The sequence below is a fragment of the Mirounga leonina genome, unplaced genomic scaffold, assembly GCF_011800145.1.
Source record: "Mirounga leonina isolate KUSES-001 unplaced genomic scaffold, KU_Mleo_1.0 Mir_151, whole genome shotgun sequence".
NCBI classification, from domain to species: Eukaryota; Metazoa; Chordata; class Mammalia; order Carnivora; family Phocidae; genus Mirounga; species Mirounga leonina.
This window is the reverse complement of record NW_023270377.1, coordinates 20042559-20065542: the sequence shown is the minus strand read 5'-3', so window position 1 is coordinate 20065542 and position 22984 is coordinate 20042559. Positions and strand designations below refer to the sequence as shown.

The 22984-nt window shown below is 53.0% G+C and overlaps 1 protein-coding gene across 2 annotated transcripts; it reads right to left on the bottom strand.

Moving 5' to 3' along the window:
• Positions 1–1626: 1626 nt before the first annotated feature.
• On the bottom strand, positions 1627–22235 carry IGFBP5 (insulin like growth factor binding protein 5). Of its 2 annotated transcripts, XM_035007177.1 has the most exons (5): positions 21942–22235; positions 21142–21498; positions 7466–7695; positions 7134–7253; positions 1627–5988 (listed from the first exon to the last, which is right to left on the bottom strand). In XM_035007177.1, the coding sequence occupies exons 2-5, from the start codon at positions 21473–21475 to the stop codon at positions 5857–5859; spliced, it is 816 nt and encodes a 271-aa protein (XP_034863068.1). In that variant the 5' UTR covers positions 21476–21498; positions 21942–22235; the 3' UTR covers positions 1627–5856. The 2 variants fall into 2 exon arrangements, with proteins under 2 accessions (XP_034863068.1, XP_034863067.1); XM_035007176.1 differs by having other exon boundaries at positions 21142–22235.
• Positions 22236–22984: the final 749 nt, after the last annotated feature.

Here is a 22984-nt window from a genome sequence, read left to right as displayed (position 1 = left end):
ACAAAGACCCTGTGAGGGTCTGATCACTGGAGTGCTGTATGGGTTGTTCTGATGACCCCTGAGCTGTGTGGGGTAGGGTGGGGCAAGGGGCCGAGCAGCCAGGAGCTGGAATCCTAGATGACCTCATGGATGAGCAGGGAGTTCACAGATGAGGGCTGTCGGGGGCAGAGAGGAGGCCCAAGGGCAGCAGAGGAGCATGGGAGAGTGGGTCCGGCTGAGGTGGGCCCTAAGGGAGGACCAGTGGGGAGAAGACGCCTGGTTGGCCCCCACCCACCCCAGCAGCATGTGGGTGGCAGTAGGGTGAGCAGTTGCCGATGGAAAGGCCAGGAGACAGGTGTGGGGCAGGTGGTGCCAGGTGGCTGGACCAGCATAGCCTTCCGAATGCTACTCCTCCTGAGCCCCTTCATCAACCCCCCTGCAAAGGAAAGTGGGAAGACTCCGGATCCTTCTCTGTACCTCCTAGTGCAACGAGGCAGAGGCAAGGCCAAGGGGCCTGCTCCGTCTTTGCCTTTACTGCTGGGCGCTGGCTGAGGGACTGTACTGCTGAATGGTCCCAGGGAAGAGAGTTTCAGTGACCCCTTCAGAAAGATGCATGCCCAGCAACAGGCCAACCCCTTGCCAGGCTGGGATGCTCCCAATTACTCTACTGGCCCCATGCCTCGGATGGGGCAGGGTGCTGGGGTTTGGGCTGGGCAGAGTGGGGGTGCTGGGCCCGAGGACCGGGAGGCCCTGTAGGGTGCCGTCGGGGGGATGCATGAAGGGCAGGGTGCTGCTTTGCACCCCACAAGTGAAGGGGACACGTAGAGATTGGGAAGAAGGGGCCCAGGAGGAAGGAGAGGCAGACATAGGACAATGGCTGGAAGGCTAAGTCAGAGTCACCGGGTGTTCATAGGTTTCTTCTTCACTGGGCAGAGACAGCTGGGGGCTGGGTAGGAGCGGGCGGCAGAATTCATATCGGCCCAGAAGTTCCCAGGAGTTAAGAGTTTATGAGGCATTAGAATAAGCAACTGAGGAATGTTCTAGAAATGCCTTCCTGAAAATCCTCTCCAAGGAAAGGAGACCCATCATGGGCTGAAGGGTAGATTAAGGCCACTTTACTTAAGAGCAGGGGCTGGGATTCAGGGATGATGAGGATAGTGAAAGCAGCGGCTGAGCGTGCACTGACCACTTGCTGCCCTAAACACATTGCATCCATGAACTCAATGGGATATTTTGAACGGATGGAGAAGGGGGCACCCAGGTTTGGATGGGAGGCCGGGTCTGGGGACTCCCCTTGGCCTTGCTTCTGCCTGGTCTGTTCTCCTTGCCCTCTGGAGTGCGGCCTGAGTGGACCCCTGTGTGCCTCTCACCCTTCACCTGCCTTCCCTGGGCCCTCAGAGGACGCTGACGCAGGCTAACTGAATGCATAACTTTATTAAATAAATGCTTTGTCATGACAAAAGACAAAGATCAAGGAGTAACATAAATTATAAGTTGAATAAATAGTATACAGCAATCTTCACTTTTTTAATAAAACGTGAGATCCTCTGGCTTTTTTTTTTTTTTTTTTTATTTCCTCAGGTACAAAATGCTAAACGGGAGGCGAGCCCCTCTGCATTCAGGTGATTTTTTTTTTTCTGCTTCCCCCCCCCCACAAACTGGTTTTATTTGTCGATTTATTTTGTCATCCTTTTCACCAGTAAAGATTATGAGCATTTATTAAAAAAAAAGTCGAACACAAAACAAAGGGAGAGAATAGAGCTAAGATATGTACGTACGTAAGACTACAGAGAGCTACAGTAACATGTGCTGTGGTTATTGCTGTCTTCAAAAAAGAAAAAAAAAACCGGTAGGCAACTCGGAATCTGAAGGAATCTTGTCTGACAACTGTCTACCCATGTGGGCTACTGTGTGGTGGGGGCAGCGGTGGGAGATTGGGGACTCAGGCTGGTGGCGGGGGAGGGGGGGGCCAGAGAAGTTGGGGGTGGGGACGGCGCAGGCGGCTGATGCGCTCCACCTTCCCTTTCCCCATCCAGAGCGAGGAGTTAGAGAGGGGGCCAGAGTCTGTGAGAAGGGCTAAGAGAGATACTCCATTAGAAAACCAAGAAAATACGTTTATAAAAAGAAACAAAAACCTAGGAGAAAACAAAAGTGGAGAAAAGTGCAAAAGTAAGTCTTGCACTTTAGTGGTTTTAAAAATAAAGACAGTACAACGCCCAGGTGGCTGGCTGGCAAGTCCCCACCCCCTTTGCCACCACTTCTCAAAACTTAGCCTCCTTTCTCCAAAAATGTCCTCTTTGAGCCCAAGGCTTGCTTCTCCTTGGCCCATGTCCCTCTGAAGTTCCCACCTGCACCGCAGACCTCTGGGGGTGGGGGTGCTGAACAGATGGAGAGGGGCAGCCCCGGGCCCCCTTGAGAGGGGCGTGGTAGCCGTGTGGCTGCCAAGAAGCTAGGTGGTGGGCGAGCCGTGGTCGGGCCCACCTCCCCAGGGGAGGGGGCTGACCCTGCAGGATTACCATGGAGACCACTGAGACGGTGATGGGAAGATGGGTGAGGAGACAGGAGGTAGACCACATAGGGCCTCCTGGGCCTCCCGTCCTCCCCTGTCGGGGGGTTGAATGTCCCCAGGCCTGTCTGTCCAGGCCTGGCTGTCTGAGAAACTTTAGAGTCTCTTCTGTCCCGGATGCCCTGCTTTGCCCAGGTGGGTAGGGAAGCTCTGGGGGACGGAGGATCAGTCCTGGTGAGGCCTCCCTCAATCACCTGGCCCCGGTGGGAAGGACAGGTAATCGGCTCCCTGCTAGAGTGAGGCATGAGTCAAAGGGGGATGGGAAGAGGACAACATTTAGTCTTGAGGCCACAGAAAACTCCAGAGCCTAAGGCCTGGAGTCAAGAAGATCCTTGCTCAGGATCCCAGTTCGCAGCACTTCCCACCAGCCTCCCCTTCTGCCCTGCTCCAGGGACGCTCCATCTTCCTCCATGACTCCCTCCCCAGGTCAGGCCTTCCTCTTGGGAGGTTATCTCATCCGTCATGAAGGTCCAGCGTCCTCTAGGGAGTGGCCAGCTGAGCAGAGTCACTGCAAGTACTGCACTCACAGATTTGGGGGAGTCAGCATGAACTTTGGAAACCCAAAGACACTGGTGGAGTTACACCAGCCCTACTCCTCCCCACCTCATGGCTGACCGCAAAGGGCCGAAGGAAGGGGCAGACACCCATTCAGAGTCCAGTAAACAGCAGGGGAGAAAAGAGAGAGCCCCTCTCAGGAACAGGGGCCTTGGGAGGGGTGTGGGGTGGGGTATGCGATTCCTGGCTCAGTCTTTTCTTAGGGGGAATGGCACCCCAGTATCCACGTGGCAGATCCCAGTTAGATGACTGCTCAAGATCCACAGAAAGAATGGGCAAACAGAAGAGTGAAGTGGGAAAGGTTTACAATACTGGCCTAAGACACAGAAATGTGAGTCGGGGGTTTGGGGACAGTCGTGCAGAGAGATGGGGCACACGGACGCAGCAGGTCGAGTAAGTCCTCGTGGCTGCCAGCCCCATCAGGCCCTTTTGTCCTATGACAATCGACCATCTCTCCTGTCCCAGCCAACTGTCCTGTCGGGGGGGCAGAAGACTCCCCCGGCCGAGTTCCGTAGCTGCAAGTTTCCCACCAGCTGAAATCTATTTGCTTCTCCGCTGTCCCTCCTCATGGCCCCAAGTCCAGTGCTAGAGTGGTCTCTATGGTGTCACGCCATCAGGAAAGAGCGGAGAGAGCTGTGTTCTCAGCGAGGAGGGGTCTCCTTTGCCAGTGTCCAAGCCCCCTTCCCAGGCAGGCTATCTCCGGCCTCCAAGGACAGCCCTGTGGCTGCTGATTTGTTGAGGAAGTCAGCGGGGTCGGGAATTTTCTTGGTTCAGAATCTGGCTAGCAAATGACAGCACCGTCGGGGCATCCATCTGTCCTGGGCCTTTCTTCCATCCTCTGTCCCAGGGAGAAAGCCTGCACTGGCCTGGGGTCATGTGAAGAGCTTGAAAGGCTCTGTCCTTAGTCCTTCATTGCAGGGTGAAGGTGGCCACCTGCATGCATGGTCTTGTCCCTCCAAAGGCACAGACAGCCTGTGCCGATTCTTGCTCCTGTCCAGTGGCTAGGTTCTAGAACCCACCTAACGTTACCCACCTTCCCCGGCTCCCAGGCCTGGAGTCAGCTCATTTCTCTCTGAGAAACTGCACCCCCAGTCTCCTCTTTCTGTCCTCTTGAATCCCAAAGGACTTAGAGGGTGGGGAGCCAGGAAGTTGCTCTTGGCTTTGTCCCACTTTCTGTTGCTTTGCTCCAAAGCTAGAACGGGGCAGTCCCCCACCGTCCCTCCAGCCCCGTCCCTCCACTCCCTCTACTCTGGCCTGCGAAATTGCTTTTACCATTTCCCTGCATTTAAACCCGTTCACTTCCATCCTGCTCGCTGCCATCTCTCACTTCAGTCTCTCTCCTGCTCTGCTGGCTTCAAAATGCAGGTTCTGCCTCGTTGAAAGGAAGACGCTGGGCAGGACCCGGGGCTCAAACTTGGACCTGATTTGCTCCTTTGGTGCAGGGCCCAGAGCCGGTGACTTCCAGAGGGTCTAAAGGCTAACTCAAGAGGTGCTGGGGACATGGGGGGCGTGCCCCACGGAGCACCCTCATCTACCTGGCTGGGTGGTTCCTACGGACGCACCTGCACCCGGGAAATTGTGAAGGAGTCCAACACCGTGGCCCGCCGAGGGCTTGGGTCTGCCGCTCCTGGGGGGCTGGCAAAACCGCAGGTATGGAGTGTGTTAGAAGAATATGGATTTTCTTGGTTTTCCCAGAATGAGGAAGCTCCTCAGTGCCCCCAGAAGAATTATGAAAAGTTAATGCAAACCTTTGACAGAAAGGAAGGAAGGAAGGAAGCAAAAAAGAAAGAACACAGATGTATATGCCTTATATATGACTACATGGAGCCTCATAGAGAAGTCCGTACGAGGCCGCATTTATTTCAGCCTATCCTCCCTCAGAGTAGAGTGCCACGAGGGGCTGGAACCACCCATGTGGGCGTGATCTAGTCACCTCAGAAGAGCAAGTCTCTCCACTCGGGGAGCGTACTGCTTTCTGAAAGTCTGCACGGGGACTGAAGTATGCACACATACGTCATCTTTGTGTATCTGCTTCGGAAAACCTATCTAATAGCACTCGGTTATTCATTTGCTTTGTCTTGAGAGGAATGGAATGCATTTTAGTTTTCATAAGTTTTGGGGAGGGAGAACCCTCTGCTGGGGGAGGGGGAGGAGGGGCGGGGTCAAGCCGGGCGCTTGCTGGCTGGAGGTGGAGATCAGGTCCAGGAGAGGCACTGACCCCTTCCGTCGTTTCCTTTCTCCCCCTGCGACCAATCCACCAAAACCCTCAAGGGTGCCATAGAATGCCACACCTTGGGCCATACCTTCCAGTGCCTAAACATCTCCCAACTGAGGCCAGGGCTGGACACGACAAGGTGGGTCCAGCCATGGTCCTGGGGATCTTTCCTTCCTGCCCACATTCTTCTTTCCTTCTTCGAAATTCGGTTTGTCTCCCCCTCTCCTCTACACGTGTCCCTTCTCTCTCTCTCTCTCTCTCTCGTTCCTCTTCCCTTCCCTCCCTGTCCATTCAACTTGCCTCAAAAAGAAAACCATTTTCAAGGGGGGGTCTCCTTAGCTGTTTGCATCTCTGCTGTTGTCGGTTTGAAAGTTGAGACCTTGCTAGAGATTCCGAGGTCCTCAGTTTCCTCAAATAGATATATGTATGTTTTTTCCCTTAAATGAGATGAAATGAGTGGCATCCTGGGGTGGAGGGAGGTGCTGGCTGGAGTCGGGGCTGGGGGTGGGAGGGGGCGGGGGAAGGATGGGGAGGGGACGCGTCACTCAACGTTGCTGCTGTCGAAGGTGTGGCACTGAAAGTCCCCATCGACATACTCCATGCCTGGCAGCTTCATCCCGTACTTGTCCACGCACCAGCAGATGCCACGTTTGCGGCCACGGGAAGGCTTGCACTGCGGTGGGGAGAGCGACAGGCAGTGAGGATGGCGGTGCCCCCCCGCCCCGGACTCTGCTCTTGCCTGGCCCCTGTTCTGGCCCTGCTCCTTGTCTTCCCTGCCCCAACTATCGGGGTTCTGGTATGCCCCCTGCATGGGGGATGGCCCCAGGGGGAAATGCTCATTTAGACAGTCTGCCCGTGGCTGGCTCTTACAATCTCTTTTATGTCACCCTTTCAGGGTCCTCCAACTTGGTATTCTCCATATAGCTACGTGATCTGGTGGTGATGATGATGATGCATATTTCTACAGCTTTATCAGGTACCAGACACTACTTAACACTTCCTACAGAGTAGGGACTGTTCTAAGTGCTTTACAAAGATTAATCCATAATTCCTCATAATTGCATAAGGACAACAGGTACAATTATCATTTTGCATGCGAGACTGGAGGCAGAGACATTAAATAACTAGGTAAGGAGGACGCAGCTCATAAGTGGGAGAGCCAACAAATGACTCAAGGCCATCTGGCTCTTGACCCCCAACTTAGACGAAGGGTATCCTTATGGAGCATCAGGGTCACCTGGGAGGGAACTTGTTAGAAACGCAAAATTCTCAGAGTCCATCCCTGAAACTCGGGGGTGGGGCTCAGCAATCAGTGTTTTAACAAGCCTTCCAGGTGATTCTGATGCTCCAGGAATTGGGAGAACCACTGGCCTAAGGTCATGAGTACCACTCGAATAGGCTAAGTATTACTGGTTAACCCACAATAGTGTTGCCCAAAGGGTAGGCTGGCTGTGAATGGAAGGTAGATTATTTCAGGTGGTACCTGCTGAAAATTTGTTTTGAAGTCATTATCTCTGTGCATATATTTATGTGTGTGTTTATCAGAAAATAGCACATACAACATGTGAAATGACATGGTGATATAAAGTTTCCTTTTTAAATGAATTCACGTAAGTAAGGTGGATCACTAAAACGGAAGCAGATTATAGTACAGGAGGGAACGGGGAAACTCCTGATTGTGGTACTTGCGTGGATATTGGAGGTTCAGGAAACACTATTGTTAATGACAGAAATCGTAAGCATTTAGAGGTAAAGGTTTTCTGGCAAGTGCCACTTTCAGGAACCCTCTGAACTTGGGCGCGGGGGACGGGGGCGTACCTGCTTTCTCTTGTAGAATCCTTTGCGGTCACAGTTGGGCAGGTACACGGCACGAGGCACCATGCGCGGGCTGGCTTTGAGCTCCTGCAGGGAAGCCTCCATGTGTCTACGGCAGGGGCCCTGTGTGAGTACGGCAGGGGTGAGAGACACGGCAGGACCCGAGGGGAAAGCACCTCTACGTGCAGAATGCATGGCCCAGGGCACTGGGGGCCCGAGGGTTTATGGAGAATTTTGTTCCAACTAGTCGCTCCCAAAGATCTCTCCTCCTTTGTACCTGTCATGCACTCTGGGTGTAGAAAGTGTGCAAAGTTTGCAAACTCCGTGAGACTTACCTGCTCAGATTCCTGTCTCATCTCAGGTGCAGAGATGACCCGGGGATGGGCAGTGTTCTCAGCGCCCCCCACAAACTTGGACTGGGTCAGCTTCTTTCTGCGATCCTTCTTCACGGCCTCGGCCTTCAGCTCGGAGATGCGGGTATGCTTGGGCCGGAAGATCTTGGGTGAGTAGGTCTCCTCTGCCATCTCGGAGGTGGTTGGCTCCTCGTGCTCACGGGAGTCCCTCTCTGCAGAACAAGGAGGCAGAGGGTCAGTGTCTGGGGCTGAGCCACAAGGGCAGAGCCTGAGGCTCGGAGGGTGTCTGCCCTCCGGGAGCTTCCCAGACCGGGGGAAAGCAGGGAAAGAAGGAGGACGTAGGAGTCAGCACTCGTACAAGTGCTGGAGAGTTGCTGGTATGTCTGGAGTCCAGTGGAGCAAATCTAGGAAGACTTTGTGGAGTGGAACGGGATTGAAAAGGTCAGGCTGATAAATGAGGGCCAGCATGACAGGAGGGACAGGACATTCTGGAGGCAGGAAGGGGATAGTAGGAGGGAAGTGGCCTCTGGGGGTGCTCAGCCACTGGTGAGGGGCTTGCTTGCTGTGGGGCTGGCTAGGTAGCCGAGGCAGTGGCTGGGGTGGGGCTGCCAAGAAGAGCACGAGCTAGAGATGCAGGCTGATGGAGGAAAATAGGCGACAGCCCAGCGTGGCCAGGAGAGGCCAAGTCTATCCCCAAGTGGGGTGTTCGTGCTTCCAGGATTGTTGGAGCTGAGATAGATTTTGACTTGGGAAATGGAAGCAGGAGGGTCCTTGGGATCTAGACTAGCAGGGTGGTGGGGAGCATCATGGAGAGGAGGGGACCTGAGAGAGCCAGACACGTGGGGCCTGGAGGGGTGCAGTGTGGGTGGGGGGACCTGGCCTTGCTCTGGCTCAAGGCTGGCTCTGTGATCTGGGCCCTGGGAGGCTGGAACAGAACTCAGCTCCAGTCCAAGAGAGGCCGGCAGCTGGCTGGGGCTGGAGCAGTTATATATAGGATAGACTTGGTGACAGTCTATACTTAGCTGACTTATGACCTTTAAAGAAGTAGGACTTTGTTCATTTATTGGTTGATCTGAAAATTCCACCCCCTGGCCTTTTCTCCATCCACAGACTTCCAGTACATTCTTATCTCCTGGGCACCCTTCTCTGGGCCCCCCATTCTCCTCTCAGCTCCTTGACCCGCAGGCCTTGGCAGACCGAGTGGGGAGGGCTCCATTGCTCTTCCCAGGTGGGCAGGACATGGCCAGGATGCCCACAGTGAGGCCAGGTGCAAGGTGGGGTGGGCAGGGGCAGGGCAGCCTGTGTTCATTGCCTCTTTTCTTTTCAAATTTTAGAAAGAGAAGAAAAGGGCTCTGGAGTGACCCCGAATAACTCAAATGAGATGAAGGAAAATCCTGTTCTCCACCCACTCCACTCACTCGGCTCTCCAGGAGCCACGATGACAAGGCCCTGGGATGGGGAATAGAAGGAGAGGGATCCAAGGAAGTGGGGATGAGGGGATGCACAGGGAAGGAGAATCTTGGAGAAGACCCTGTTTTGTGTCCCCAGGGGCAGGAACCCTCTCTCCAGGGGAAGTTCCAGGTGTGGGGTAAGGGAGGCGTTTGGGGACCTGGCCTAACCCGGTCAGGACGGCAGGTGGCAGGAAACACCTGAGCACAGGTGTTTGGCTTGGGATTTGTCAAACTTAATTGAACAGGTATCCGGTCTTTAAGGCCCTGGCAGGGAAGTTCCCCCGCCCTGAAGAAGCCTCCACAGGTCTGCAGTGTTTTGGGTGGTTAGCTGATTTAGATATTTATCCACAGAGAGGAGGTGAAGTAGTCACAGGAGAGGTTGATGATGGGGAGAGAGCAAATGGCAGAGCAATGGGCAGGCTTTCTCTGAGCAAAACTCAGTGCCAGGACCCATCCCCCACTTGTGGCCTTTCCCTCCCTCTTCCCACCTTGCGTTGACTCCATGAAACCTACTGTGATAGTTAATCAGCATGGCGATGTGCCTGGTAGGTGGACGAGAGCCTTCAAAGGTTAGCTAAAGGAGTGACGTTTGGAGTAAAGCCACTTTTCTTGGTTGTGGGACAAGCTAGCATGGGGTGGCATACAGGGAGGAGCAGAGCTGGCTTGGGGGACTCAGTACAAACTGAAAGGCTAGGGCTCTGTGATCTAGCACTTAGGTCCAAACCTGAGGCTCAGGTTTTGGGGAGAGGTGCGTGGAGATGAAAAGCCGACTGTGGCGTGGAAGGGCTGCTAATCCCATCTTGCTGAGTGATCTGAGATGCTTCACTCAACCTCTCTGGGCATCACCAAGCATTCTGACTCTGAAAAAGTGGTTGACTACTGGTAGGAGAGAGGGCAAGAGATGGTTGCCCTTGAAAGGTGGGGGGCATTCTGGGTGTGCGTGGTCACGCCCCTTCCCTAATTAAGATTGTAAGCAGATGAAGTGAAGGGGGGGTGGGAGGGCCAGGGGTTGACCAGCACCTGTGAGAGGGCTGAGCGGCTCCCCTAGAGGAGCTGGAGGGCCAGCAAAGTGTCCTCAGGGGCACCTGTGTGGCTGGGCTCCAGGAGTCCCCTCTTCCATGGGGGGGATCCCAGGAAGCTGCTTACTCCCAGTGGCAGGCTGTACCAGCTCCTGGAATCCTTCCAATAGACAGTCGGGTCCATCTCCCTGTGTCCAAGCAGGAACAGTCCATGAACATATCTCAGAGTGCTCTTTCTAGTTCTTAAAGACATCTGAAACGGGGGCGCTACCCCTCCTCCTCCGGTCAGAGGGTGTCGTCCACCAGATGTGGCGTCACCTCTCACGGGGCATCTCTCTCTGGCCTCGGGGGACAGGGATGGAGGCATGCTGGCTCACAGCACTCTACGTACTGGCAGCTCTTCTCAAGACCCTCCATCTTTTAGGACCTTTTCTAAGAAATGCTGTGGGCTGCCCTTAACCTTGACTCACTTTTCCTGGGAGAAGGATGGGGCTCTTAACAGTGGTTCAGTAAACTTGGGAGCAAATTTTCTTTGACCTTACTCTTTTCTCTGAAAATGTTTAAGTATGGCCTTGGGGCTAAGTACATGTTGATGCTGGAAAACGATGCAGATTCCTGTATGTTCCTTAAGGAACTCAAAGCACTTCTGCATACCCTCTCTCCTTCCCCAGCCTCACAGAGGTGGGGTTCCTGAGGGCATACCTTCCCCAGGTCACAGGCTTTTTGGCTGTTTCCGAAGGGCAGGCTTAAAGTTTTGATGTGCCTCCTGGCTTTTGGTGCCACTTGACCCCATGGGACCTATTACATAGGTGGCAGGAAAGTGGAGTATCGAGGATACTCATCAGGGTCTTGTGGTCCCCTGCAGGCTCCGGAGACAGTGGAAACGGAGCACAAAGCCAGTGCAGAGCTACGAAGACTAAATGGCTGGAAAGTAAGACCAGAGCTGGAATGCCAGAGCCAGCGAGCCCTACTCAGCTGCTTCCTGGCCAAGTCATAAATAGGCTTTCAATTTGGGCAGGGTTTATATTTTAGATAAGAGAAGCAGGCGCATGTAGAAAGGCGATCCTGTGCTCTTTCATCGAGAGAAAATGGACCAAGGTTGCAGAGGGGATTTAGGTGGGATGAAAAGGGAGGACTTCCTGGTGAAGTTGCCCTGCACGTGAACAGCAAAGGAACTTCAAAGTGCAGGAGGTTCTGGAAGCTGTTGCACAAACAGGTCAATACCTCCCATGGCCAGTAGGTGGCGGACTAGACTGATGGCCGCGCAACATGTCCCCAGTGCTTATTTCTAGGGACTGTAGGCAATTTTAAGATCTGGGACTTACGTGCTGCCCTCCCAGATTTCTCTGACAGCTACCCAAATCCTCTCCTTCTGTGTGTCTGCAGCACGCATTTCAAGAGTCAGGGGGATGGACAGGTGAGGACTGGAAAAAACCCACATACAGGGAGGGTGAAGACAGGTGTGAGAGCCAGAGGCTCATGGCGGGGAGAAGGCAGACCTGTGCCTAGCCCTCTGCTGCTTCTCTAATCTGCAGCTGTAAAATGATCTGGGGTAGAAGAGAGACCTGTCTGGGGCCTCCCTTCCCATCTCTAGATGTCATTTTGAAAGGATTCTGCAGCAGATGGAAAATGTGGAATGCTCAGTATTGTTCCCTCCTCCAAGGGCCCATGAATTCCGAGATCTCATCCAAAGACCAAGGAAGTGAGGGCTACCACAGTGTCCTGATGGTCGCCTTTCGGGTGGGTTCTGAGTCCGGTCTGCCTCCCGAGCCGCTCTCTGATGGCCCCTGCCCCTGCCACGTCGGGGTGGCCAGCTGTTCCTCCTTCATTCCTGAGGCACTCCCGGGTCACGCTGCTGCACCAGCCGCCGCGGAGGCACACACAGGTACACATGAACACCTGCCTGAGGACTATGCCATTTTCCTGTCCCAGCAAACACAGAGGGTGTCTGGCTGTAGGCCCAGCTGCTATGGACCCGGAGGCATCCTAGGGTGGGCAGTGCCGCTCACAGCAGAGCGTACAATGCCCGCCTCCCACTCAAGCGCCACCATGCTGTCCACACTCACCCTCTGGCTGTCGCTGCTTTCTTGCAGGGTGTGGGGGGGTGGCCTGATGGCGCACCAGCAGACGCAGGCACATGCTCTTAAGAAGCCTTCTGATTCCATCCTGCTCTCCAGTCCAGTGATGGAGGTGTTGGGGACCTGTTGCCCCCTGCCATCTAACCCTCCATCCTGGGGCTCTTAGTCATGCCCTGGCACCGTTAACACCCTGGTCCCGGGCTGGTGGTAGTTTCCCACTCTATCTTAACCTCATCATCGAACTTCAGAGAACTCAGCGTGGCCCAGATATTGCGACGTTGCTTACGGAAATTGAAGAAACCGAGGCGTACTTGGAATTCACAGCTCAGGAAGAATGTTGGGCTTTGCCAGGCCACCTGGACCTGGGGAGAGGAAAGTCTCTTTTTCTAGCCAGGAGACAAGATGGGTTTGCCCAGAATCTCTCTACGAGGAATGAAAAGGTGAGCTGGGTCTCCTCCGGCTCTCATTCTTACTCTTTCAGTGGAATTTAAACAGTAAACTTCCTAAGGGCGGAGCTTTGTCATTTATCTTTTTCTCTCCATTGTATGGTATTCAGTATATAATCTTTAAATGGAGAGATGCACAGATTTCCTCGAGAGATAAAGAGAAGTGGGTCTAGAAGCGCATCTGTAACATAAACTCGGGCACATCACAGTTACATGGATGCCTTGAGAGGTCACCTCACTCATGCCCCTGCCTGTAAGCCTGTAGCTGCTGCAGAGGGAGCCGGGAAGCAGAGGAATGGGTCTCAGGGGTACGCCAACAAGTGGGGCTCCGCTGGGTTTATAGGGCTTCTTTGATCTAAGGTCGTGCTATCCATTTCAGTACTCACTAGCCACATGTGGCCACTTAAATGAATAAATATGAAATCAAATTACAAATTTAGCTTCTCAGTTGCTCTATGCACTTTTCAAGGACCCATAGCCACAGCGGTGAGCGGCTGCTGAGTTGGACAGCGCAGATAGAGAGCATTTTCATCCCTGCAGAAAGTCCTGCTGGACAGCTGGTCTGAGGGCACTGATCCACGCCGGGCCGTGGCTAGATGCTTTGCGCCCCCTCCCCACCCTGCCCTGCTTCCCCGCCAACCTGCATCCTTCTGCTTTTTGCTAGGACATGCAGCTTATGGGGAAATGATGGATCGGCTGCTCACTGTTTAAATTGTGAGACGTGTTCCAGTCTCCTGAAGTCTGACCGTTTCCCAGCTGTGGATGCCAAATGAATCAATGACACGGTGTGTGCATGCCTTTGCATAAAGAGAACGGGCACAGGGCGGTAAGGAGGGGCTGCTGAGCCTTCCAGGGGAACTGCAGTGTGCCTCCTCCTAGCCATTCCATCCCTGGCCAGTGTCTGCCTTGCCCCAGTCTCTCTTGGAAGACACTGTTTTCTTTTCCTCTGTGGTCAGTAACAGACGTGCATGTTCTGGGCTCTTTTTAACACGAATTATGGGCTGAGAAGGAAAGGAGCACTGTCTTTTTAAGGGGAAAACAAACCCAAACAACTGTAATCTTACAGAACAGTTGCAACAAGATACTGGAGGGGAAGTCTGACTTGGGGTGAATGGCAGAGGCGGGAAGGAGGTGCAGAGCCTCAGTGACTGGACAATGAGGACAACAGGCTTACCCTGCTGAGCTCCTTTCCAGCCCCCACCCCGTTTCAGGCCAGGAAAACTAATGTACTCAGGTGCTCTAAACCAACAGTGAAGTTGGCCAACGTAGGTATGTAACATCTCTATCCTAAGCAGAGAAATAGAGACACCGTATAGCATGGTGGGTAAACAGTCGGAGTAAGAGTCAGACTACCAGAAAGTCGGATTGCCAACCCAGGTGAGAGGAACCAGTCCCCACCTAGAGAGCTCCCTCCAGAAGTATCCCCCTGTCTAATGGCATTCCTTCATGCTGCATTAAGGCACTAGGTTTCCTTCCAAAAGATGAAGAGAGAAAAGGTGACCCACTGCTCTTGATGGCATAGACAGGGCTGCTGTCAAGTTGGTGACACTCCCCCAGAACGAAAGGCTGGGGTCTCGCTCACACATCTCCCACTGTCCTGGGAACAGAGGTAAAGAAAGGATCCCCCTCATTTTTCTCTCCTAGGGCCAAAGGAGGATTGAGGGTTTCGACTCTGGTACACATTTCTTGATCTCTGGGAGGCAGCTGGTGATACATTTACACATGAGAAATACACTCTTACGTACCGACTCCCAAGATGAGTATCTCTGGCTGGGTTTCTCTAGAGCTGGGGAAGGGAGAGCATGCTCAATAGAAACGTCTCTATCTGTTCCTCACATACACCCCAAACCAGAAGGGAATGGAGGGACTAGGTGGAAAGCAGCCTCTGAATGGAGAAGGGGCAGAGGGAGAGGAAGCACTTGGCCCTTTGTCTGAACTGGCTACGTTTCCAACTCATGACTCATGGCGGTCCATTCAGAACATTACAATTAGGCAGCCACCTTTCCTGAGAATGGTCCAGGATGACCAGAAGTGCATGTCAGGGAGCAGGCAGCCAGAACTCTTCCCCAGTCGCCCTAAGAAAAGAGAGTTGCTGGGGGTCAAACAAGAGTCTTGTGGTGTCTGGCAATCCAGATTCAGACTCTTCCTTTTGGACCCTTCAGGGCAGGAGGAGAGAGCAGACATTACTTCCTTTCTCAGGTTGGGGGTGGGATGCTTGCTGGTGGCATCTATGCTTTCCAGTTGGGTGGCTACTAGCCACATGTGGCCATTCAAGCTTGAAATGTGGCTAGTGGGGCTGAACTTAAAAATTTATTTCATTTAGGGGCCCCTGAGTGGCTCAGTTGGTTAAGCGTCTGACTCTTGATTTCGGCTCAGATCATGATCTCAGGGTTCTGGGATCAAGCCCTGCGTGAGGCTTATGCTGGGTGTGGATCCTGCTTAAGATTCTCTCTCTCCTTCTCCCTCTGCCCCCCACTCTAAAAAAAATTATTTCATTGAAATTAATTTAAATTTAAAAACTAATACTCAGTGTGGTCATTGGAAACTTTCTGGGTGTGTTTGGAACGACTCAGGTGTATGAATCTAGTTTTTCAACTGTAAATTGTATGAAACTTAAATATACAGATCAAGTATTTTTAATGAAAATTTAGTGTCCAAACTGAGATGTGCTGTAAATGCAAACTATACCTCAGATTTCAAAGACTTCATATGGAAGAAAGAACGTAAAATATCTCATTGTAACTGCTTGAGTGTATGTAGAAATGATAATATCTTGGATATATTGAATTAAAATAATATGGTTAAAATGAATTTCACCTGTTTCTTTTTGCCTTTTTTAAAAATGTGGTGACTAGAAAATTTGAAATTATATGTGTGGCTTGCATTGGATTTCAGCTGGCCAGTGCTGTTCTAAAGGGTCTGGGATGAGAGTCCTCTTCAGTGGGGTGACAAAGAGAAGGTGGAGGATACTCAGTTCAGGTGTGATGGTACAATCTGAATGCTTCAGGATAACTAGAGCCCACCTAAATCACCTGTGCGAACCAGCAAAGGTCCAAGAACGCCAGGTTCTGAGTACAAATTTGGTCTGGGCCTTGCCTCAGGATTTGGGAAGGGAAGGCCGGTGTCTGATGGTTGAGGTGGAGGGATGAAAAATGAGGAAACTAACCTCTTTATATTAAAACTTCCCCAGGGTGCACCTGGCAGGTCTAACCTATTGGGAGGAGGTCTGATCTACCTCCCTCTTAAGAATCCCCCAAGCAAGGAGCAGCCCCAGCTGCAGGATATAGTCATATGGCTCTCAGCTTTCCACAATTCCTGGAATCCATCTGAGGCCCCCAGCTGTAATCAGGAGGCCTGTCTCTCTTCTCCTTTGGAAAGATGGCTGACGTACCTGTGTATGTTCCCAAACCCGGTGACTTTCTTGCCCTCTTCCTTATCAACTCTTGGGGCCTGGGGGCCTGTGGTTTCCTCTCCTCCTCCTACCCTGCCCCCACCCCCCACCCCGGAGCTCAGGTCTCCTCATCCTGCTCGACTGACTCCATGAAAGCCCTGTGCTGGTGGAGGCTGGTTGCCATGGGAAGCTGGCTGCTTCTGGGCCATGTTCTCCTTCTACACAGTGGGCCAGAGGGCCTGCCTGCCTTCCCACATTGGCAGAGCTCCCTGCAGTTCAGGAAAGGAGATTTAGTACATGGACCCAAAGCCTGGGCTCAGCACCGTCCCTTTCCACCCTCCTTGTCCCCATCCCTCACTAAACCACTAGCCTAAGCCAGTCTTGCTTCCAAGACTGTGTAGGAAAAGGGATGCAACAGAGTGTGATTGAAAATAAAAAGGGTATTGCATTCTCCACTTTGGGGCCAAGTTACTTCTTCCCTTAAAAGACAGCACTCCCAAGTTCTGAGCCCCCAGTTCTTCTTCACAACCCCCACTATGGGAAGACAGCATTGGGCCATATTTGCTGAAGGCCTCCTGGCAAGTTAGGCCGGGCCCTGGCGAGAGCCCTAGTGACTAGTGAAGAAAGGCCGGGATAGGGGCATGGGTGTGGAATCAAGAGGATGGTAAGACTGAGTTCTAGCCCTGACTCTGCTGCTAATTCTGCACCTAATTTTGAACAAGTAACTCTGCACTCTCCGCCTCAGTGTTCTCATCTATAAAACAGTCACTTTGAGTGCTACAATCTGTGGGTTCTTTCCAGCATTAACACTCTTTGGCTAATATGTAGACCATTCCTGGGGAGACACTAGGACTGAGCTGAGCCAAGTGGCTAGGTAGGAAAAGCCACTTTGTCTCTCATAGAGGTTTTCAGTAGCTCCTCTGGATTTATATGAAAAAAAAAAAAAAAAAAGCCATCATAATAGAAATCGTGGAAAAAAATGGAACTGGAAACAAAAATGGGAGATCCTGTGGATATGGGGCAGTGGGTAGTAGAAGCTTAGACCTGGCTTCCTTGTTTATTTCCTTATTTATTTTTGCAAATATGTAATAAATCTTATTGTTTTGGAAAACATATCCAGATTGCCATTTAAGGATGCTCTCTGGGGATTGCAACTTTTGGACCAACATAGTAAAAATGCAAAACAAAAACTCAAACAAAACCCCTCCACATTGCCTCCTCGTCTCTCACCACATCTGTTCTCCCACCCTCTTCATTTCTGCTCCCTGTTGGTCCCTCACTGGTACCTGGTCTGTTTATGGAGTTCTTCCAGTTTCTCGATGCAGTGGGCTCAGAGTATGTGGATCCCTCCTCCAGAGTTCCATGTTTTACGCATTAAATAACCCAAAGTTTCAAAGGCATTGCTCAGGTATGAAGTAAAAACTACAGACAAAAATCACCTTCCTTTCCTGCTAGCCCCCTCCCCCCACCCCTTATTAAGGGGACCAGGGCTTCTGTTGGGATTCCTGCTCCCATGCCCTTTGCTGTAACCCTCATGGTGACCTCTGCCTCCTAGGTCAGCCGGGTCCTCCCTCTGCAGCTGCAAACCCACCTGCCCTTCAAATCCAACCCAAGCCCCAGCACTAACTGGCAGCAGCTCTGGCCTAAAACTCGAGCCCTCAGGGAATGCCCTGGAGCTAGGGGATGGAGAAGGGGCGGGGGAGTGGGAGGGAGAAGAAAAGAGAAATATGGAAAGAAAATGAGCTCTCACTGTGGCCAACTGTCCTTGCCCTTCCAGTCTGAGCTGACACAGCAGAAAGAGGGGGCGGGAGGCAAGAAAAGTCAAGTTAAAAGCACCGTCTCGGTCTCTTGTCTTCCTCGCTCCCACTTTGGTTGGCTCAGGGCACAGCCAGCCTCTCAAAGACTTATTTCAAAGGGAGGGGGTGCGGGTGGGAAAGGAATCTGGCTCCTTTGGTTTTCCATGAGCTTGTTCAACCCAGACACAAATTTGGCCAATAAACCTAACTCTGGGACTTGACTTCAACATGGCATTTGGACCAGGCTTGGAGTGGATGCCAGGGTGATGGACGCCAAACCCCTCAAAGAAGCAAAGGCCAAATTCATTTTTATTTAGGTAATATTTTTTCGTTCCCAGGGTGTTCTTTCTGTCCTCTCTCTCTTATTTCTCAATGACAGAACTGAAACTCAGAACCCATTTCTCCCTGTATCCCAAGCTTAACGTCTCACGGGCTCAGGAGAGATCTCCCAGAACAGGGCAAGTACGTATTTCGCCCTCCTGCCCAGCAACCCACAAGGGTCCTTCTGCAAACAATGCCCAAGCAAAGCCCAGTGCTTCCTTGACTGGACCCAGCTCACCCATATTTACTGAGCTTGGCTCAATAAATAACTCCAGTCTCCCGCCTCCCTCCCGTCTCACACACACTGCCCTCTGTTTCTATATCTATCTTTGCCCCAGAACTGGCCAAAATAAAATGCAGGGCTCGGCGCGCTCCCAGCACCCAGTTAGCGGGCGGACTCGCTCTCCGGTTGGTTGCTCAGCAACGCGCCCAGCAAAACACCAGTCTCCGCCCGCCGGCCCTCAGCTCTTCCTCCCAGCAGCTTTGGCTGCCTGCCACCTCGCTCTCCTCGACTCCCCGTTTCGGATCCTGGAAATGCACTTTTTCTTTTGGTTAAAAAAAGATATGTATCTATACATCTTTCTTTATATACGCATATATCTTTTGACTTATGTGTGCGTATATATATGCATATATCATCCCTATCCGTATCTGTATCTGTATGGCAACCGCAGGAGAGAGAGGCGAATCCAACTTCTCACTGCTGACTTTGGTAGGGGGACATGGTGGTGGGGTGTTGGGGAGCAGGAGTTTTGGTCAAGGGAGCTGACATTCTCCTCCCTCTCTCTGTTCATTTCCCTCTCTTTATGAACTGTCTCGGCACCATCTCCAACTTTTTGGGGACCTACTCAACGGTTTTCGAGTTGAAGGACTCGAGCCCGGAGCGCCCACTACCATACTATCTTCCGGGAGGAAGGGGTCAGCTCTTGTAGCCATCCTGCAACCGTGGTCGGTCAGGCACCTGCCAAAGGCGGGGTGGAGTCGCCAAGAAAGTCTGGGGTGGGGCGGGAAGGCAACTACATGTTCGCCAGGAGGCACCTTGAAGATGGGGGTTGAGGAATGGGCAGCAGAAGTCTAAAGGGCATCTTGCTTGGGACAAAAGCCGGTGTGTGTGTGTGTGTGTGTGTGTGTGTGTGTTACGTTGAACTGGAAAGTTAGATGATGAGCCAATTTGCTCTTCCAAGCAATTGCGCGCGCGCGCGCGCCCTGCGCGCACACCCTCCCCACCAACCACATCACACCAACCACACGGTTGGGCAAATAAAAGCCGGGCCAGAAAGCGGCTGAGTGATACCTTGCATACTTTCGATGTGACCGGATTATTACCCAGAGCGCTCTCTTCCAAGCCAGGAAATCGATTCATACCTTTTCTCCACTCCTCCCCCCGCCCGCCTCCGCCCTGCTAAGCTTTTCCAAATCCACATCCCCCAAGATGAGAGCGGCCAGGACCTCCTTTGAAAAGTGGCTCTTAATAAAAATAACTCCACAAACCGGCCTCTAGGGCCTCCGGGGCCTGCGCGTTGCACTCCGTTCCTTTTTTGCAGGCTGTAATCCGGAGGACCACTGCATCGAAAGTGGGGGGCGGCCGAAGGCGACAGGCAAACCCTGCAAGGTTTGCGGGGATCCAGGTTGGACCCAGGAAAGTTTTGCCGCTTCTCAAGTGCTGACGCACTCTTATCCTACGTGATAGTGTGTAGTTTGTAGTCACGAAAACTCGTATTAGGACACCCTAATGGACGGGATGGGTGGGAAAAAGGACATTGCCCCAGTGAAAAACTACACCGAAAAAACATTATTTAGCTAAGTCTTAACCCCTTTAGGAGAGGATTAATAACCAGGTTGACGTTTCTTAGACCTGGCTTTTGTGTACAGCTCATTAGACTTAAAAAAAGTAAGATCAGGAAAGTCTAAAAAGAAACACATTCTAAGGAGCGGGGTCAGAACTGTTCTGATCAGAACGAGGAGCTCTATCAACCTTTTAAACCTTAGACTCGAGAAGCAGAGAATTTGGGGGCGGGGCCACCCGGGGGCGGGGCTACTTGGAGGCGGCGGGGAGGCTCCCGGAGCGCGGCTTTTCGGTCTCCGCCCAGTTGATTTTGCATTCTGTGTTTCCTGGGCCCCTCTTGCATTTACACCACACCCACTTGTGGTCCGGTTTGAAAGATTGAGGTGGTGGTGGTGGTGGTGCGGAGATTAGCACTGGCGGGGAAGTTGGGATGTCTGAGTTCTACATCCCTTCTTGCCCCTATATCCACCTTTCCTCCTAGGTAAAATCTGAACTGGGGCGGGGGAAAAAGGAATTAGATTCAGGGACGAACACTCAACAGGGGAACAGAAACCCTTCTTTCCCATTTCTCCCCGCCCCCCCTCACCCCCCTACCTCCCCACCGCCGCCGAGCAGGCTAAAGTAATTTTTCCCTTCCTGGAAGGAAAAAAGGTATTTTGCATTTTAATATGTTTTACCCTGTGCCACAAACAATCATACCGAGTCAAGAGCAATGGGTGTGCACGTGGGAGGGGCATCAAAGCCCCCACCCTAAAGGCGTTAGCTTTCAAGCGTTTGTGCGTGTGTGCGCGCGCGAGTGCGTGTAGGGGTAGAGGGAAAGACTCGCCAGGACCGACTGGTGGGGGGCAGGGGCAGGGGCTGGGAGGGACAAAGGTGGAATTACCACAGAAGACCGGTAACGCCTCTCTCTCCAGGTCCCTAGTTAAAGCAGTATTTTAACAAAGAGATTTTTTTTTTTTTTCAAGTTCGGAAAAAAACCGTATTGGGTGGGTGGAGGAGGGAGTTGAAAATGTAACATGCACCTTCTCAGACTGGGAATTGAGTACCTGGGGGTTTGGACCTGGAGGCCGAATGCAGCTCGGAGTCAGTATGCAGACGGAGGGGGAGGGGAGGGGAGGGGAGGGAAGGGTGGGGGTAGGGGCGAGGAGAAGGAGCGAAAGCCGCGAGAGGGAGAGGTTCGGCTAAGAAAGCAGCCCCGGGGTAGCTGGATCCGCCAGGCTCCAATTCCGAAGTGCAAGGACCCTCCCCGCCCTCCTCCCCGGCTACACCCCGGCTCCAAGCCACTTGCTGGGCCAAGCGCGCGGGGCCAGCCTGTCCCGTGTTCCCCGGCCGTGCGCCGTGTAACTGACTGGCACACTGAGCGCGCTCACCGATCTTGGCTTGCTCGCGGTAGCTCTTTTCGTTGAGGCAAACCCCGCGGCCGTGCAGCAGGGCGTGCAGCGGCTTCTCCTCGTCCTGCCGGGGAAGGCAGCGAAGCCCCTGGGCGCAGCGCTCAGTGTAGACGCCGCACGACTGCCCCTCGGCCAGGGCGCAAGTCATGCAGCAACCACAGCCCGGCTCTTTGACCAGCTCGCAGCCCAGGGGGCTGGGGGGGCACATGGAGAGGGCTTTCTCGTCGCAGGGCTCGCAGTGCACGAAGGAGCCCAGGCCTTGGGCCGGCCCCGCACAGGAGGCCAGCAGCAGGAGGACCGCGGTGAGCACCATCTTCTCCGAGTCTTCCCCTTTACCTTGGGGCGGGGCACGAGAGCGAGCGTTTAGGGAGAAAGGGACCAAGAGGGCGCCCGGAGAAATTAAAAAAAAATTTTTTCTGGCAGGTAGAGCAGGTGCCCTCCCCCAGACAATTGCAAAACGTAGGGAGAGATGGAGGGCTGAGGTGCCTGCAAGCAAGTCCCAATTGCAAGGATTAAAGGACTTGCAACAGGTTGGGGGGGAAAGAGCAGCGCCAGGTGCACGCGGAGGGAGTGGAAGCCGGAGAAACAACCCCCCCGGCCAGACCTGCTCAGAATTACAGGGAGGAAAAAGCCAAAAATTGTTCACCCCAAAGCAACCACCGGAATAATGAGCTCGGAGGTTGTGGAGGAGAAGGGGGTGGGGGTGGGGGGAGGAAAAAAATGGGTCTGTCTTCAAAAATTTTGTTTAAGATCTAAAATGCACCCTGCTCCTTTCTAATCTTCAGCTGCCTGCAGCGCGCGGCTGCCGAGGAACAGGTAAGAGGCGGCGGCAGTGGCCGCAAGAGTGGGGGAAAATGTTGAAATCAAGAAATTTAAAAAAAAGCCCCCAAATCCCAAACCCTAACACCTCTTTGCTCCCACTCTGCCACCACCTCTTCGAAATCCGCAGGTTCTGCGTGAAGCTCGAAGAAAGGTGCAAACGGAAGAGGGGGTAATTCAAAGGAGCAAGAAAAGAGAAAAAACCCCACACCGATTTGCCCCTCTTTCCTAGCTCTTTTCCCCCCGGCAGAAGTTTCCAAAGAGACTACGGGCTCCGGTGGAGCAGGCGCTTTTAAATAGACGGCCCCTGGCCGCCAGCCAGTTTGTAGCTGCTATTTGAGCTCCCCAACACCCAACCCAGGCGAGGATGCCAAGGAGCTTTGCAGTACAAACTCACACGGGGTGGGGGTGGGGAGAGGCCTTCTAGACGCACGGGGGCTCCCCTGCGCTCCCGGAACAGTGCCCCCCTCCCCCCGGAATGTAAGAAAGGGGCTTGGGGGACAGGGCTGGGCTGCCTACAAGGGGGGGGGCGGTGGGGGGCGCGAGTGGAAGGGAGAATTCGAGGAGCTGGTGGACACAATGAAGAGTAACGCGGTCTCCCCCTCCCTCCCACCCCTTAACTAGCCAAGGCCCAGGCTGCAGGGAGAAGCATTTTCTTATTAGCCAAGTGGATATATACAGTACCCAAACAATTCTTCCCAAGCTTTGGGAAATGGCTGTCTGCTAGTGTCTAAGTTACTATGTGAGGGTGTGTGTGTGCGTGTGTGTGTGTGTGTGCGCGTGTTTGAAGGGGAGTGTTAGCATAGGATGGCCAACTGAGAGTAGGGAGGCTGAATTAGAAAGAAAGAAAAAAAAAAAAAGCAAAACTGGATTTTCCCCCTAAAGGTCCTGGGAAGGGGATTTAATTAAGAGCATTTTTCTTGCCAGTGGAGTGTGGAGTGACTGTCTTTGGTCATATGATCAAGAAGTGGCCACTTTCCTTCAGTTCCATTGTTGGCCCAGG

What these genes read in the sequence shown, in the direction of transcription:
- IGFBP5 (XM_035007176.1), bottom strand. Translation starts at nt 21,475, where the DNA reads ATGGTGCTCACCGCGGTCCTCCTGCTGCTGGCCTCCTGTGCGGGGCCG. An exon ending in CCGCGAGCAAGCCAAGATCG is followed by an intron (nt 7,696 to 21,141) that starts GTGAGCGCGCTC and finishes CTTGTTCTGCAG; the next exon opens with AGAGGGACTCCCGTGAGCAC. An exon ending in TGAGACAGGAATCTGAGCAG is followed by an intron (nt 7,254 to 7,465) that starts GTAAGTCTCACG and finishes GTACTCACACAG; the next exon opens with GGCCCCTGCCGTAGACACAT.